General features: G+C 37.8%; 1 protein-coding gene across 7 annotated transcripts; it reads left to right on the forward strand.

The window, feature by feature from the left end:
* Positions 1-1,764: 1,764 nt before the first annotated feature.
* Positions 1,765-13,825, forward strand: LOC111875259 (ubiquinone biosynthesis O-methyltransferase, mitochondrial). Of its 7 annotated transcripts, none has more exons than XM_033755760.1 (7): positions 1,765-1,864; positions 5,063-5,147; positions 6,270-6,416; positions 7,182-7,308; positions 9,592-9,834; positions 10,417-10,576; positions 13,325-13,825. In XM_033755760.1, exons 2-7 carry the CDS (start codon positions 5,074-5,076, stop codon positions 13,441-13,443), a joined length of 870 nt encoding a protein of 289 aa, XP_033611651.1. In that variant the 5' UTR covers positions 1,765-1,864; positions 5,063-5,073; the 3' UTR covers positions 13,444-13,825. The 7 variants fall into 7 exon arrangements, with proteins under 7 accessions (XP_033611651.1, XP_033611648.1, XP_023727112.1 ...); XM_033755757.1 differs by lacking the exon at positions 1,765-1,864 and adding an exon at positions 1,871-2,001; XM_023871344.1 differs by lacking the exon at positions 1,765-1,864 and adding an exon at positions 2,366-2,457.
* Positions 13,826-14,352: the final 527 nt, after the last annotated feature.

The raw sequence follows: 14,352 nt of genomic DNA on the forward strand, positions 1-14,352 counted from the left end.
CTCATCAGTAAGTACTGAAATTGGAGAACACTGCATAATGAGGAGCTTCATAATTTGTACTCTTCTCCAAGCATAATTAGAATGATCAAGTCAAGGAGGATGAGGTGGGAAGGTCATGTAGCACGAATGGGGAAAACGAGAAATTTGTATAGGATATTGGTGGGAAAGCCAGAAGAAAAGAGACCACAGGGAAGATCAAGGCATAGGTGGGTGGACAATATTAGAATGGATCTTAGAGAGATAGGATGGGATGGTATGGATTGGATAGATCTGACTCAGGATAGGGACCAGTGGAGGTCTCTTGTGAACACAATAATGAACCTTCGGGTCCCATAAAATGCTAGGATTTTCTTGAGTAGCTGCAGAATTGGCGACTCCTCCAGAAGGGGTCTGCTCCATAAGTAAGTAAGTATTGATGGGAAATAATATAATAAACCACAAACTATGGCCAATATTTTTATTAATTATTTTATAATGCAATCTAACAAACCTACTAATGTATCTAACTCCTTAAGTTACCTTTTTGAGGTGTATGAACAACCGTTTCCAAACATAAATATGACCCCAGTAACTAAAAGAGAAATTAAAGATATAATCAAGTCATTAAAATGGAAGAATTCTAATTCAACCTGCGGTAGGCAGCCCTCCTACTTCACATTTCTTAAGACCTTGGTAAAATTTTGCACTGGAGACCAGCTATGCTGGCAGATTTCATGGCTTCCCTCAGACTCTTCCAACAAACAAACTGGATAATTTAACAATCAAGTTCCTTCCGTCAAATGTGACACTTTTTTAAGTTTTCCACCTCGTCACCACCTGCCTTACATGTTTCGGCTCACCACGGAGCCATCATCAGAGGCATTTATAGTAGAAAAAGAAATCACCAACACACAAAACTTCACTTTGTCCAAGATAGCCACGTTCCAGTTAATTAAAATAATTACAAATAGTTAAAATNTTGTTAGTGTGACGGACCAGAATGAAAGACCTTAAACAAACTGGATAATACCTCAAATTATGTCATGGCCACTTCCCAGCATCTACTTTACAATTCACTATCCATCCCATCAGTTCATGGTATGTAGTCTGTGTTACTGGCAGCATTGTTTAATAAAATAAAAGTAACGCTATCCCTATAACAATCCACGGAGGCTCCCACATTTTGTAGACAGCTGGCTCACAGTGATGAAGTTGTCAGCCTTATGCACCAGCTGCCCTTTACCCCCAGAAGAATCCTGGTGCTCATTTCTGTTAAAGGCTGAGTCGACCCAAGGGACATACTATGGCTGGATGGATTGGGTAAATTGAAAAATCCTATCTCATTGGAAATTGAACCTGCAACCTTCTGGTTTGTAGTATAATGGCTCTATCAACTATGCAAACTCGTTGCCACACTGTTATATAAGGCACAAATACCACAAATGACCTTCTGGAGATAATCACCCATTACCATCACAAATGAGGAGCCCTGATGGTTTGGTCAAAATAGTAATGGGCTATGGGCTGGACAGCTGAGGTTGGATTCAATTTTTCTTTTCCCTGCAGCGTCCAGACCAGCACTGGGGCCCACCCAGCCTCCTACAAAATGGGTACCAGAGGCTGTTTCCCAAGCAGTCAGGGCGTGAAACCTACAACTCCTCTCTACCTAGTGACATTAAGAATGCCGGAGCTATACTTCCACTTCACCATACGTCACCATGGCACAGTGCTTAATTACAAACACAAATTTATTTGATTTCTTTTAAATATTCGGAATATCTGATATATATATAAAATAGTCATTGTGCGTGCCACTTTGTGATCCGTGGTGACTGCATTATTCTCTTTGGTGGAAGATCCGTGGTTCCAGCTTCGTGAATTTGTGGTCGGTATTTCTTGTACGGAACACATTTCTGTAAATTTTTAAATAGACTTTTGTCCTTTTCTTACATCTATTCTTAATGTTTCGTCGTTTAACATATTTTATCAGTATCGTTTAAATTTTGGCGGGAAGAGACACAGGTAGGGATAATGAAGTACTAGGAAGAATTGAGAGGAGGAATTCCAATAACTGGTTTCTTTCGAATTTCTATCGTAGAAATTATGATTTTTCTCATAGGCTTCTCGCCTCTAGTAAATTTGTTTGGTGTTACTATAAATCGGTATTATTAAGATAATATAAAAATAACGCAAAGAAATGAATAAAACGCTTAAAAAACTAAACTTACCAGAACTTCACCAAACAATAATCACCAAATCCTACCGAAAACTGCGCGTGCGCCCAAGTAAAGAGAAAGAGATAGTGAGTGAGTGAGTGAGTGATGGAGAAGGCGACAACGTGACGATCACGTGATTCGTTGTTCGACTGTCAAGTTTTTGTTCGAGTTTCAAAACCGGTTTCTCTTCGAAATTTTTATTCGCATTTCAAGTTGTTTGAACATCAACCCATTCGAAGTTGAAGGGTCAACTGCGTCAACTGTACGTTAATTCATCTTGAGCAGAATTCAGTCATCATTGGGGACAATTTCAATTTACAGTATTACAAATTCTTTGAATTAGTTGTCAGTATTAGGCACTCTAATACTTCTGTTAGTTTGGTTCAAAGAATTTTCGAGTATGAGGTTACCTTAGTTTTTAAAATTTTTTAGTCTTGTTTAGTAATGTTTAAGTATGTGGTGCCACATATTGCAGAATACACGCTTTGTATTAATTTGCAGCCAAACAGTTTGTTTCTGTTTCAGTTTATAGAGTTCCTAAGCATGAAACATGGGTATAGGGCGTTGGTAGATATAATTTAACATGGCTGCCAGATGGGAGGCCTGTAATTTAATTTTGGATTTCTTCTGTTTATGACACATTTCTTTTTGCATAAGTAGTTAAAAGCCAGTGAATTTCGTGATAATAGAGACATTTCACAGTATTATGCTTGCTTCTCTTACTAATCAAAATGGTGTATTTATTCTGATAATGTACATTTGTGTATAATAAGTGAGCAGTTAAATTCATTGGGTTCATTGGGTTAAGGAACTAATAGCTTGTGTCATTCTGTATTTCAGCATCCTGTTGCAATTGTTCTCATTAGCATCCATTTGTCTATAATCCGTCTAAATTGCAACACTTTATTTTTCACTTCAGTACACTCTCTAACACTACATGTTTCGGCCTCAAACGGCCATCTTAAAGTATTTTTTATAGATATTCAATTAAGATTGTGTCAAAATTGTGTTAAAACTGCTACTCTGTTTCACTGTTCCAATTCATTTTAAAAAACACACATTGTAGTCTTCTTTTCAATTACAATGAAATAAAATTCTTTTATTATTATTATTATTATTATTATTATTATTATTAAAATACATTTCTTTGATCCAACAGTCACCCCGTAGGGCTGGATATAAAAATTGTCATATATCATGTCAGAGACAGTCACATGCAATAAAATACAGATACACATTAAATGTAATATGTAAAATCTAAAGTACAAACTAACAATAAATCAAGCCTCTTGGAAAACAATACAAGTTGTCAGTAAATAAAACATATAAAAATATAAAATAATAAATAAGGCCTTTTGCAAAAAAGTGCAAGTTGTCAATCCAATTATAACAAATTAGAAGGGAAAATATTACCTCTGTTGACAACATCACTCAACTAGAATTGATACAACTCAACCTTCCAATTCTTAGTTTAAATATTAGATGTTAAAACAATTGAGAATGGCCCTCTTGACTCAGAACAAAGACAGGACCCACAATATGTTTTAACTGTACATTTATCTTTATGCTTCTTACATGGTCAACAAATTCCTCAATGGAGTAAAAGGAATTTCTTAATAAGTATCTTTTTAAAGCAACCCTAAATTGATCCTTATCCGTTCGTAACATTGAGATACTGTCTGGTAACATGCTAAAGCACCTAACACCTGAGTGATACACACCCCTCTGATACAACAACAAACGAGAAGCAGGCATGTGAAAAAGATTATTATTCCTGGTGCCAATCGTGTATATATTATTTATCAAAAACTTGTCACGGTTTTTTACAACAAAAGTCAATAGTGATAACAAGTATACACAGGGAATTGGCAATATTCCCAGCTTCTTAAACAGATCACGACATGAGTGAGTTGGTCCAACTCTCATCATTATTCTTATTGTTTTCTTTGCATACAAAAAACTTGAAGACAATCAGGGGTATTACCCCAGTATATTATGCCATATTTCATTAAAGAATGATAATATGCATAATGAACAGATTTTAAGTTATTTTTGTTTAGAAAATAAGATAATTTTCGCATTTGGAATCCAACCTTACTCAATTTATGAAGTAACTGATTTACATGCACCTTACAAGTCAGATGATTATCAATCTGTAAACCCAGAAATGTTGTAGCTTCAGCTGTTTTGAGTATTGTGTTAAGAAGCATAGTTGTTAGTGGATAATCAGTATGAATTGTTGGTGTAAACTTTATAATTTTTGTTTTGTCAAGATTTAATGCAAGAAGAAGATGGGTGTGACTCGTGTATTGAGATACGACATAAGGATGACAAATCCTGAACAGTTTTAATATTTAAAATGTATCATTATATATGACGAATATATATTTTGGTCATTTTAGTATAAAGACAACAGGGCATGCAATGAAGTAGTTTGACGTACATAGAAAAGCGCCTGAAGATGGCACTTTAGTGCTGAAACATGTAGTGCAAGAGAGAAGAGTAAGGTGAATAAATGTATGCACTGTAAGACTGTCAGAATAAATCATGGAGACCTTGAGAAGCTAATTGTTACCCATCTACTCAAGAAATTTGCCAGCTTGTGAGGAATGGCAGTTTTCATTAGTGTGGTCATAAGAGCCACTGCGATCCATTCTGAGGCAAATGAATCTGGCCCCCTCTCCACTCATTCTTTAATATCCTTTTTTATGTTTTGTCATCTATGCCTAGGTCTTCCAAGTTGTATCTTCCTTTCTGGTTTTCTGACCAGAGTTCTGCATGTATTTTTGATCTTTCCCATTGCCTGTCACCTCTTTGATCTGAATGGATGATGCACAAAACACTAAACTGAAGCAAATATTTTGCAGGTAATCCAAAAATGAATGCTCATGACTTTTCCAGAATACTACAAGGTAGAATGTGTCAGATACCTGCATTGTTCTGCAAGTTCAGGTATGTGGACAGTTTTCTTCAAATACAAAGTGTTGTGATTTGTAAGGTATATATTGTATGCATAACCTTGGTTATTTCCGGCTGTGAAGTGCATTTTATATAAGAAACTGAGATGATTTGATGGAAACTTGATATGATGGCCGCAGCATTGCTTGCACAAAGTCTCTCTAAGCATACATTTTTCATCTCATACTTGTTTTCCCATGTAATTAACGATTTTGTAATTCCTTGTTCTGCTTTTGTGAAATAAAATTAATTATATTATTAAGGTTATTGCACTGAATTTGAGTGAATTGATTAATGTGTGTATAATCAGTCATTTTACATGAATGATGCTGCTTTTGAAATAGTCAGTTTAGGTACTGGCGAGAAATTTGGTCCTGTATATCCTCTTTGAATACTTGACGACTCAATATCTAAAGGATTTTTTTAATGTACAGTGCATATGAATTTCACTTCCTTGACATGAATATATGTATACTTCAGTGGTCCTTATGATGTGTGGTTAATGACTGGAGTTTCCTCAGTGAGGTTATTAGAAGATTAAAGAACTCTTGCTAATGCTACCAGCCTTTCAATCTTCACTTAGGTGTTACATTTAATTACTAGCCTACTCACATGACTGAGGAACGAGGTTTCTTCTTCATAGCATCCAGACTGACTCTGGAGCCCACTGAGCCTTGTGTGCAGTGGGTACTAAGGACTGTGTCCTGAGCATGAGGCTGACCATCACCTTCAGAATAGTGATCTGTACCTCCATTCCCCCACACATCTACATAGTGTGATGTTTAATTAATTAAGCACAGGGATAACTTACCTTCTGTGGTAGTACCAACTTATATATATATAAATATTTGTTGAGTTCTTAACATTAAAGTCTGACTTGGTTACCATAATGAACAATCCTTGTGCCAGGCATTCTCCAGAAAGCCATTCCTAATTATTATATGAACCCTTTTTTCAACTGTTTCGCATATAAATTTGTAGCAATATAAGACATTATTTTATGCATTGTATGAGAACTGTAAGTTGTGTCTGGATTTCACTTTGTCAGTTAGGTTGTTCAGAAGGTATGCATACATCAGGTAATTTCATTGTTGAAATTTGGAGTAAATTTTACAGATCAACTGCGTGCCTTAAGCAGAAAGTGCAACAGCATGAACAGTCAACCGTTGATGAACGAGATGTTGCACACTTCAGCAAACTGTCCAGCGGTTGGTGGGATGAGCAGGGAGAGATGAAGGCTCTTCATGCCTTAAACAAATTGAGGTGACTGCTGCTTTTCTTGGATGTCACTTATAATGAGCCATAATGATGTACAGATAAAATGGATATGTAAAATAATTATCTGAAAAAAGTAAAAATAAAAAGAATGAATATTAACTCCTTATTACACACATATGTATATATGTATATAAAGTTTGTTTTTGTTTGGTGATAAGGTAAGCCTGTTTTGTTCTCTTAATGTTTGAAGGTAGGTTAGGAATGCTTGACGATAAGGCTTGTGGCTCATGCGAAATTTACGGCCATAAGATTGTTACAAATGTGAGGAGAATATATGAATATAACAGTAGTTAAATCATCGTATTTCGGAAATTTCAGTCTCTTGACTGATCGCCAGAATGATTTATTATTGTCACTTTTAGATATTTTAAATGTGAAATTGTGAAATCCCCTTCACGTAACCACCATGCCAATAACTGTACATAAGGTAGCATGGAGGCAGGCATTGCTCCACACATTTTCCAGGTGTCACACAGATCTTTATATGCACACATTCTTCTTTCAATATATGAGCCATTTCACTATGTGACAGCTGCCATAGATTCATTTACACAAGACAGTGGAGTACACACAATGCAGTCGCACCCTTACAGTTCAATTCAGAAATGCATATCAGTGTCTTTTCTTTATTGTACTCCTTGTGTGTTTTAATGTACAGTGAAAGGAGCCCCATAATTACGTTTTTTTCCTTCATGTTTTCCACACATAAGAATTAGCGATGAAAATTACACAGAAATCATCTTGTTTCAGGGTGCCTCTTATCCGAGATGGGCTTCGTAATGTGGGACAAATTGATTTATCAAAATGGCAAAGTCCTAAGCCTCTGCATGGAATGAAGATCTTAGAAGTTGGTTGTGGTGGAGGTATATTGACTGAAGTATGTGTTAATTTGTACAAAGTTAAGCAGAACTAGATTTCATAAAACATTTCTGTCCCTATAAAGGTTTTTTTTTCTGATTGTGCAGATGTTTTACTGCACATTTTCAAATGGTAAAGTCTGGTGTGCCATATTTCAGTATAGTGTACTGTGATGTTCCACAATTAATGTATGTACTCTTTGTCAAGTCACACATATCAACTTATATAGTAGGTTTCAAAAGTTTCTGCTGCAATTCAAAAACCAATTTGGTCTCGTCCCTTCCAAGTACCATTTCTTTCCTATAGTTCATATGTATCCAGTGGTCTTAATGCTCTATGACATGATAGTGACAGTGATAATGGGAGCAACGATATGCAGTAGCATGGAAATATATTGACTTAAGATCTAGTGCAGTGCGATGGTTTCAAAGAGTAAACAGCAGCTTGGAGATGGCCAAGTAAGCCCAAAACATGTACCAGTTGATGTGATTTTAATGTTATTTTAAATTAAACTGAGACCGTAGTCATTTTTAAGTTTCATTGAAGACAGAGGTGAATGAGTGAGTGATACATCAATGTGACAGGGTGCTAAAATATAATACGAAAGGCGCTCCATATATAATGCCTCCTATTTTTCTGTGTTAATCTGTAACATCTGAGCTGGATGTTGGTGGTGTTGTAGTAAAGGTTGAACCTTCCTGCCAATGTACTGTTAGTTTGGTTGTCGTGTGACATACAGCGACAGCAGAGCAGTCTACCAAAATGGCGTCTGGCATAGAAGTGCGTACAAAACAGAGCTGTGTTATTGAATTCCTCACTGCCGAACAAATTTCACCCATTGACATCCATCGACACTTGCTAAAGGTGTACGGAGATGATCCAGTGGATGTCAGCACAGTGAGGCGGTGGGTAGTGCGTTTCAACAGTGGTGAAAGTGAAGTGCATGACAAGCCACGCGCTGGGCATCCCTGCTCAGCTGCCACTCCTCACAATGAACAGCACCTCAATCAGCTCATCCATACAGATCGGCGGATAACGACCAGGGAAGTGTGTGCATGGCTTAATATCGGCTGTAATGCATTGGAATCAATGTTGGGGAAGCTGGATTATTGCAAAGTTTGGTCCAGGTGGGTCCCGAGGATGCTTACGCAGGACCACAAAACTCATCGAATGGAAGTCTTGTCAGGACGTGTTGCACCAGTTTGAGGCTGAAGGTGACAAGTTTCTGGACAGCATCATCACCGGAGATGAGACATGTTGTCACCACTATGAGCCGGAATCCAAAAGACAGTCCATGGAGTGGCAACATCTGGATTCCCCAGGAAAAAAGAAGTTCAAGACACAGCCATCGGCAGGGAAAATGATGTGCACGGTCTTTTGGGATAGACAGGGTGTGATTTTCTTGGATTTCCTGGAGCCTGGTGAGACTGTCAATTCTGAACGCTACAAGACGATGCTGTCTAAGCTGAAAGCCAGTGTTTCCTGAGTCAAGCCAGAGAAGCAGACAACCTTTCACTTGCAACATGATAATGCTAGACCGCACACCAGTTTGGCAACCACCACGCACATTGCAAAGTGTGGCGAGACTGTCCTACCACATCCACCTTATAGCCCTGATTTAGCACCTTCAGGCTTCCATCTCTTTGGACCTATGAAAGATGGACTATGTGGGCAACATTTTCCAGATAACGATGCTGTCATTGCAGCTGTAAGAAAGTGGCTAGCCTCTGCTGGCACAGACTTTTATGGGCGTGGCATACAGGCTCTTGTTCACTGCTGGCAAAAGTGCATAATGAATGGTGGTGATTATGTGGAAAAATAAGTGTAAGTAGCTGAAATCTTGCTCTATTTAACTGCATTATTATGCTTTTTGTATCTATTGTAGTTTTCATTAAAAAAAATAGGCATTATATACGGAACACTCCTTGTATTATGATAGTGACAGGTGGACTACAAACATTTGAACATGATCGGTATTGCTCAATATTTGCTACTGGCTGTATGGCAAACTGTGATGGGCAGGTCCAGATAATGATGTTGGCATACAGTGCAAGGAAGATGCTTTTCTTTCCTCCAGGAATGAGTATGCTTGCATGACTTGCTCATAGCAGTGACTGAATGTGAAATGTTTAATATCACAACACAGTAGGTTCAGTAGCGGCCTACCCACCTCTTTCATTCAGGTGCTGGCATTCTGCCGTTAACATGTGTTGTGGCAGGCACATTTGAAAACAGACATAACTGATCATTTGATTTGCTGTTAAATTAGCTGCATAATCATACTAAGTCATCAATTTTGCAGCCACTTGCAAGAATTGGTGCTGATATAACTGGAATTGATGCAAGTCAGAATGTGATTGACATAGCATCTTCACATGCACAGCAGGATCCCAGTGTATCAAACTCCATTACGTATACATGTAGAACAGTAGAAGAACATGCAAAGGAGCATAAGGATTTTTATGATGCAGTTGTAGCAACAGAAGTGCTGGAACATGTCACTCACAAGGATTTATTTTTGGAAGCATGTATATCAACATTGAAGGTAAGTCATTGTTATATTTCAGTATTAATTTCTGTGATGTGTTTTAGCAGCATGTTGTCGCATCCTCGGTGTGTCTTTGACCTGATGCTTGGCATGTCACAGGATAAGAAAGTTATTTTTTGAAAGTAATCTGTAACTGGGAATAGAGTGTCAAAAGAAGTGAACTGTCGTTTACATGAATTAACTAAATAACCTGACATTTAGATCTAGTTACATCATTAACAACTTATAGTCAATATACTGAATTGTCTCATTGGTACACTGTAAGAACTGCACTTACACTTAAGGAAGAAAATATGTATAGTCTTCAAATATAGTTGTCCACTCATATCTATTCATGGAAAAAGATGCCTATCACAGCAAGCAATAACAAAAATACACTCTATTCCTTCTCTTAATTGCCAAACAAGTGAGACATCTGCCTGGGACAGTAGCAGCACCTTGATCTTACAGCAATTTAGTACATACTTTTTATTGGCGTTTTGCTCCATTGCGTTTATTTAGTGATCTGAAGTATTTCCATCCATAGCATCTGTAGTATGTATTCTGAATTTGTGTTGCTGTATCTTGTTATTTTTTCAGCCTGGTGGGTCGGTCTTCATCACGACTTTGAACCGAACAGTTGTATTATGGGCCTTTGGCATTATGTTGGCTGAATATGTTCTGGGAATTATACCGCGGGGAACGCATCAATTGGAAAAATGTATTAAGCCGCATGAGACACAGGCTTTACTTGAGAAATGTGAGTATGCTGTGATGTCAGGGTTGTGTTGTTGGCTGGTGGCTGGTGGCCGATGTGTCAGCAAGAGAATTCCAACTTCATAAATAATTTCAGAATAACTCCATATAAGCTGTAGAAATTAAAATGTTTCCAAACTGAATCTGCCTTCTTCATTTTTGTATCAAAGTGTCTGTTCACTTGATTCTGGCAATAAGAAGGCATGTGTGAAAGCGTTCGCGTGTAACTTTTTAATTTTCACTAGCTGAGATTTTCTGCTATAGTGAAAAAAAAAAGGTAAAGCTCTTCCCCTAACAGGCCATGGAGGCCCATAAGATTGTGAGATGTTGAGGCTCCCACATTTTCTAGACAATCAGCTCACAGATGGTGGTGAGGTTGTCAGGCTTATGCACTGGCTGCCCTTTACCCCCACGGTTGATTCCTGGAACTCATTTTTGTTAGAGGCAAAGTTGACCGCACGGTCATAGTGTGGCTGGAAGGATTAGGTCAATTGAAAAATCCAGTGGCCTCATCAGGAACCGAAGCCAGGACCTTCCAGCTCATAGTATAGTGCCTAAACCAACTGCACTACCACATGACCTGGTCTGTTGTAGTAGTAATTAGAAGGAGAGTTTGTGATTTAGAATTTTGTAGCATTTCTCAGTCCCCTAGACAATACTTGGATAATAATCATTTCATTCATCCTGTTGTGTTATAATATATAACTTCTTTACTAAGACCGTCACAACGCAACTATATCAATGTCAGTGCCTAGTTTTGGCTGTGCTACATGTTTCGGTTATTAATGGCCATCATCAGGCAAATACACGGCTAACATATATACACCACTGAACTGCAGTATTAATAAAATTGGATACAATAATATTAATTATATTAAAATACTTGATGTAAAAATACAACAAATTAGATAATATAAAACAAAAGTTATAATATAAAACAAGAATAAAATTCTTCGATTGATGCTTTACATCATCGAGTCAGTCGTTGGTTTTTGTGATTTTGTTTCGTTCCCACGGACAAATTAGAGTATTCTATATTTTGTTTATAAGAACTGTTATAGGAGTCTCGTGTTGTAGATGTAGTAATATTAATGTTAATTATTTAGTCGGTGCCTCATCTTACAAAGTACTGTCCGTTCTATAGGGACTCTAAACAACAATATATGTCAAGTATTTTAATATAATTAATATTATTGCATCCAATTTTATTAATACTGCAGTTCAGTGGTGTATATGTTAGCCATGTATTTGCCTGATGATGGCTATTAATAGCCGAAACATGTAGCAGAGTCGAAACCAGGCACTGACCTTGATATAATTGTGTTGTGACGGTCTTGTTTTTTATTGTTGTTATTGGAGGGGGTGGGTTTCCCCATGCACCGCGACCAGTTTGATCTATTGTGCGTCCCCCTGTGATCTTCTACCAGCCTCTATACCCTACCGGTACTGGTGCTTACCATCAGTCCCTACTCAGCCAGCGAGGTCGGCCTCTACTGGCTCAGAGGTATCTCGATGCTTCCCCCATCTACCAGAGGTGTTAGAGACTACTGTTGGGCGGGAAATGTCCTTAATTTAGCTCAGTGGCCTCCTTTGGAGACATGAGGTTCTTTTACATGCTGTAAAGCTACGACACAGGACCCACGGCTTAAAGTCCCTCCTGGAGGACTTGTTCCCTGAATTTTTCCGCCCTTAAAAATTCCATGACCTCCGCCGGGTTTGAACCCGCGTACCTTGAGTCATGAGGTGGGTACGTTACCCCTAAACTATGGAGGCCGCTTTATGACGGTCTTAATAAAGAACTTGTAAAAGCTTGGATAGTTCTTTAAAGTCACCATGATGTGGCCACCACTTGACAGGTTACTCAGAAACTGTGATAGCAAAGTGCATCATTGATTCATCCATCATTTATAGGCCTGGGCAGTATGCCAACTGATGTTCTCTGTCTGCTTTGGAATATTTGTGTTTCATCCTAGTGACAACAGATTGAAATGCTGCTTCATTACATTTCCTTGCCTGCAGTCGGGTGGTAGCACTTGTGGTTATTACAATGGTGTTTGTGACAAGTTCTGCCTTGAGATAGAGCTCTTTATAGTCAGGTTATTGTTATTTATTTATTCAGAAGAGAAATTCTTGAATTTCTACTATCCCAACACAAGTAGTATTTGTATCCATTGTGTGCAGATATAAATTGAAGATTACATGGCAATCTGTTGCAGCAGATAGAACTCTTTTAGTACAACCACTGTGAGAAACTCAAACCCAACAAAGATAATTAGTTTCTAATGAAAATAAACCCCATTTTATGACTACATAAGCAGACTACAAATTAGCTTTGTATGAGGTAGATTAAATCCTTAAAGACAAATTACTGATGTACTCTTAAAAGACCACTTGCTATGTGAATGCTTTATAAAGTAAGATCTTCGTCTTTATGCAGTGTAATGAGTGAGGCATTAATTGCTGCAGTCATTTGTTCATAGCCATACTGTTATACATTATTGAGAGATCTCTTCCATAATGTACGATTTGAGGTTCTCACAGTGATGAATATTAACCTTACAGTCTTCTGTGATATAATGCTTGAGTAGTTCTTACCAGTATTTCAGAGGAACTTGATGCTTCTATGTTCACTCTTCTACCCTGAAGACAGAGGTAGTGAATTCCTCTGAAGTGTTGGTACCTATCAATGAAACTGCCCAGCATTACAACCCAGAAGACAGCAGCCTCTTCTATGATGTTTATATAATTTCAGATGGCTGTACCACAAAATTAATCCATGGGATGCTGTATAATTTGCTGTCAAATGAATGGCATTGGTCATCAAACACCAGCATGAACTATGCTCTTCATGCTGTGCGAAAGCAACAGTGATTCCACCCTCCTAATCACATTTAAACTCTCAGCGTGATATGAAGAACGCTGCTCATCATGAAGTAGTCACCACCTGTTGTGGAGTGCCGAGCAGTGCTCAGATACTGTTCTGTCTTAACTTTTTCTCCTCTCTACCAAATATATGTGGAACTATTACATTTTGCCTGAAGGAGCCTTGTAGATAAAGCTGCAGGCATTAATGGTTAAGGAAAATATTAACACTCTGAAAACTTGAGTCAGAAGGTGCTTCTGGGATCATATTGGCTTTGGAATGGCGGGAAATATTTTACCTTGCAAGGTGACTTCCACAATCATCACGTAATATATAAATGTAAGTTTTATATGTCTGAAATATGATAATAAATTTGTCACATGAAAACAAGGTTCACTGGTGCATTTGCTTTAGTGGTTACCAATAAAGAGAATATTGCATTTACGTGACCTAATGTTTGTAGTTGATGCACTTGATGGTAATAATTATGCCAATATAATTATGGATGCCACAGGAATGATGAATGTTTCTTGGTCCCTGCTAGCAGATTACATCCAAGAATTAATGCCAGCTGGCCCTGCCCCTGTTTTCAACTGCTAGGGTTCAGACAGGAGAGTGATGATGTTCATTGCATTCATAAGACTTTTAAACCTGGTTTTATTTTTCATTGATGAAATAATTGGTAAAGGAGTAAATTTTTCCCCGTGCTTAATTATGGGAGATGTAGGGGTTAATAGAGTTATAGCTCTGTGCATTCTTAAGTACTTGGTTGAGGTGAGTGGTCATTTTCACACTGTGACTGCTTCACCTCAAGGGAAATATTTCCAAGTGTCTAACAAATGGGCCGTGTGGGCCTGAGAGCCATACTGGACATGATGGAGAAGAATAATCTACTTGTGCTGGGAAATGTAACCCAA

The sequence above is a fragment of the Cryptotermes secundus genome, unplaced genomic scaffold (assembly GCF_002891405.2).
Source record: "Cryptotermes secundus unplaced genomic scaffold, Csec_1.0 scaffold526, whole genome shotgun sequence".
NCBI classification, from domain to species: Eukaryota; Metazoa; Arthropoda; class Insecta; order Blattodea; family Kalotermitidae; genus Cryptotermes; species Cryptotermes secundus.

Excerpts from the sequence above, each read along its gene's own strand:
- LOC111875259 (XM_033755760.1), top strand. The coding sequence starts at position 5,074 with ATGAATGCTCATGACTTTTCCAGAATACTACAAGGTAGAATGTGTCAG. Across the intron at positions 5,148-6,269 it reads GCATTGTTCTGCAAGTTCAG|ATCAACTGCGTGCCTTAAGC; the intron begins GTATGTGGACAG and ends TAAATTTTACAG. Across the intron at positions 10,577-13,324 it reads ACAGGCTTTACTTGAGAAAT|ATGGCTGTACCACAAAATTA; the intron begins GTGAGTATGCTG and ends ATATAATTTCAG.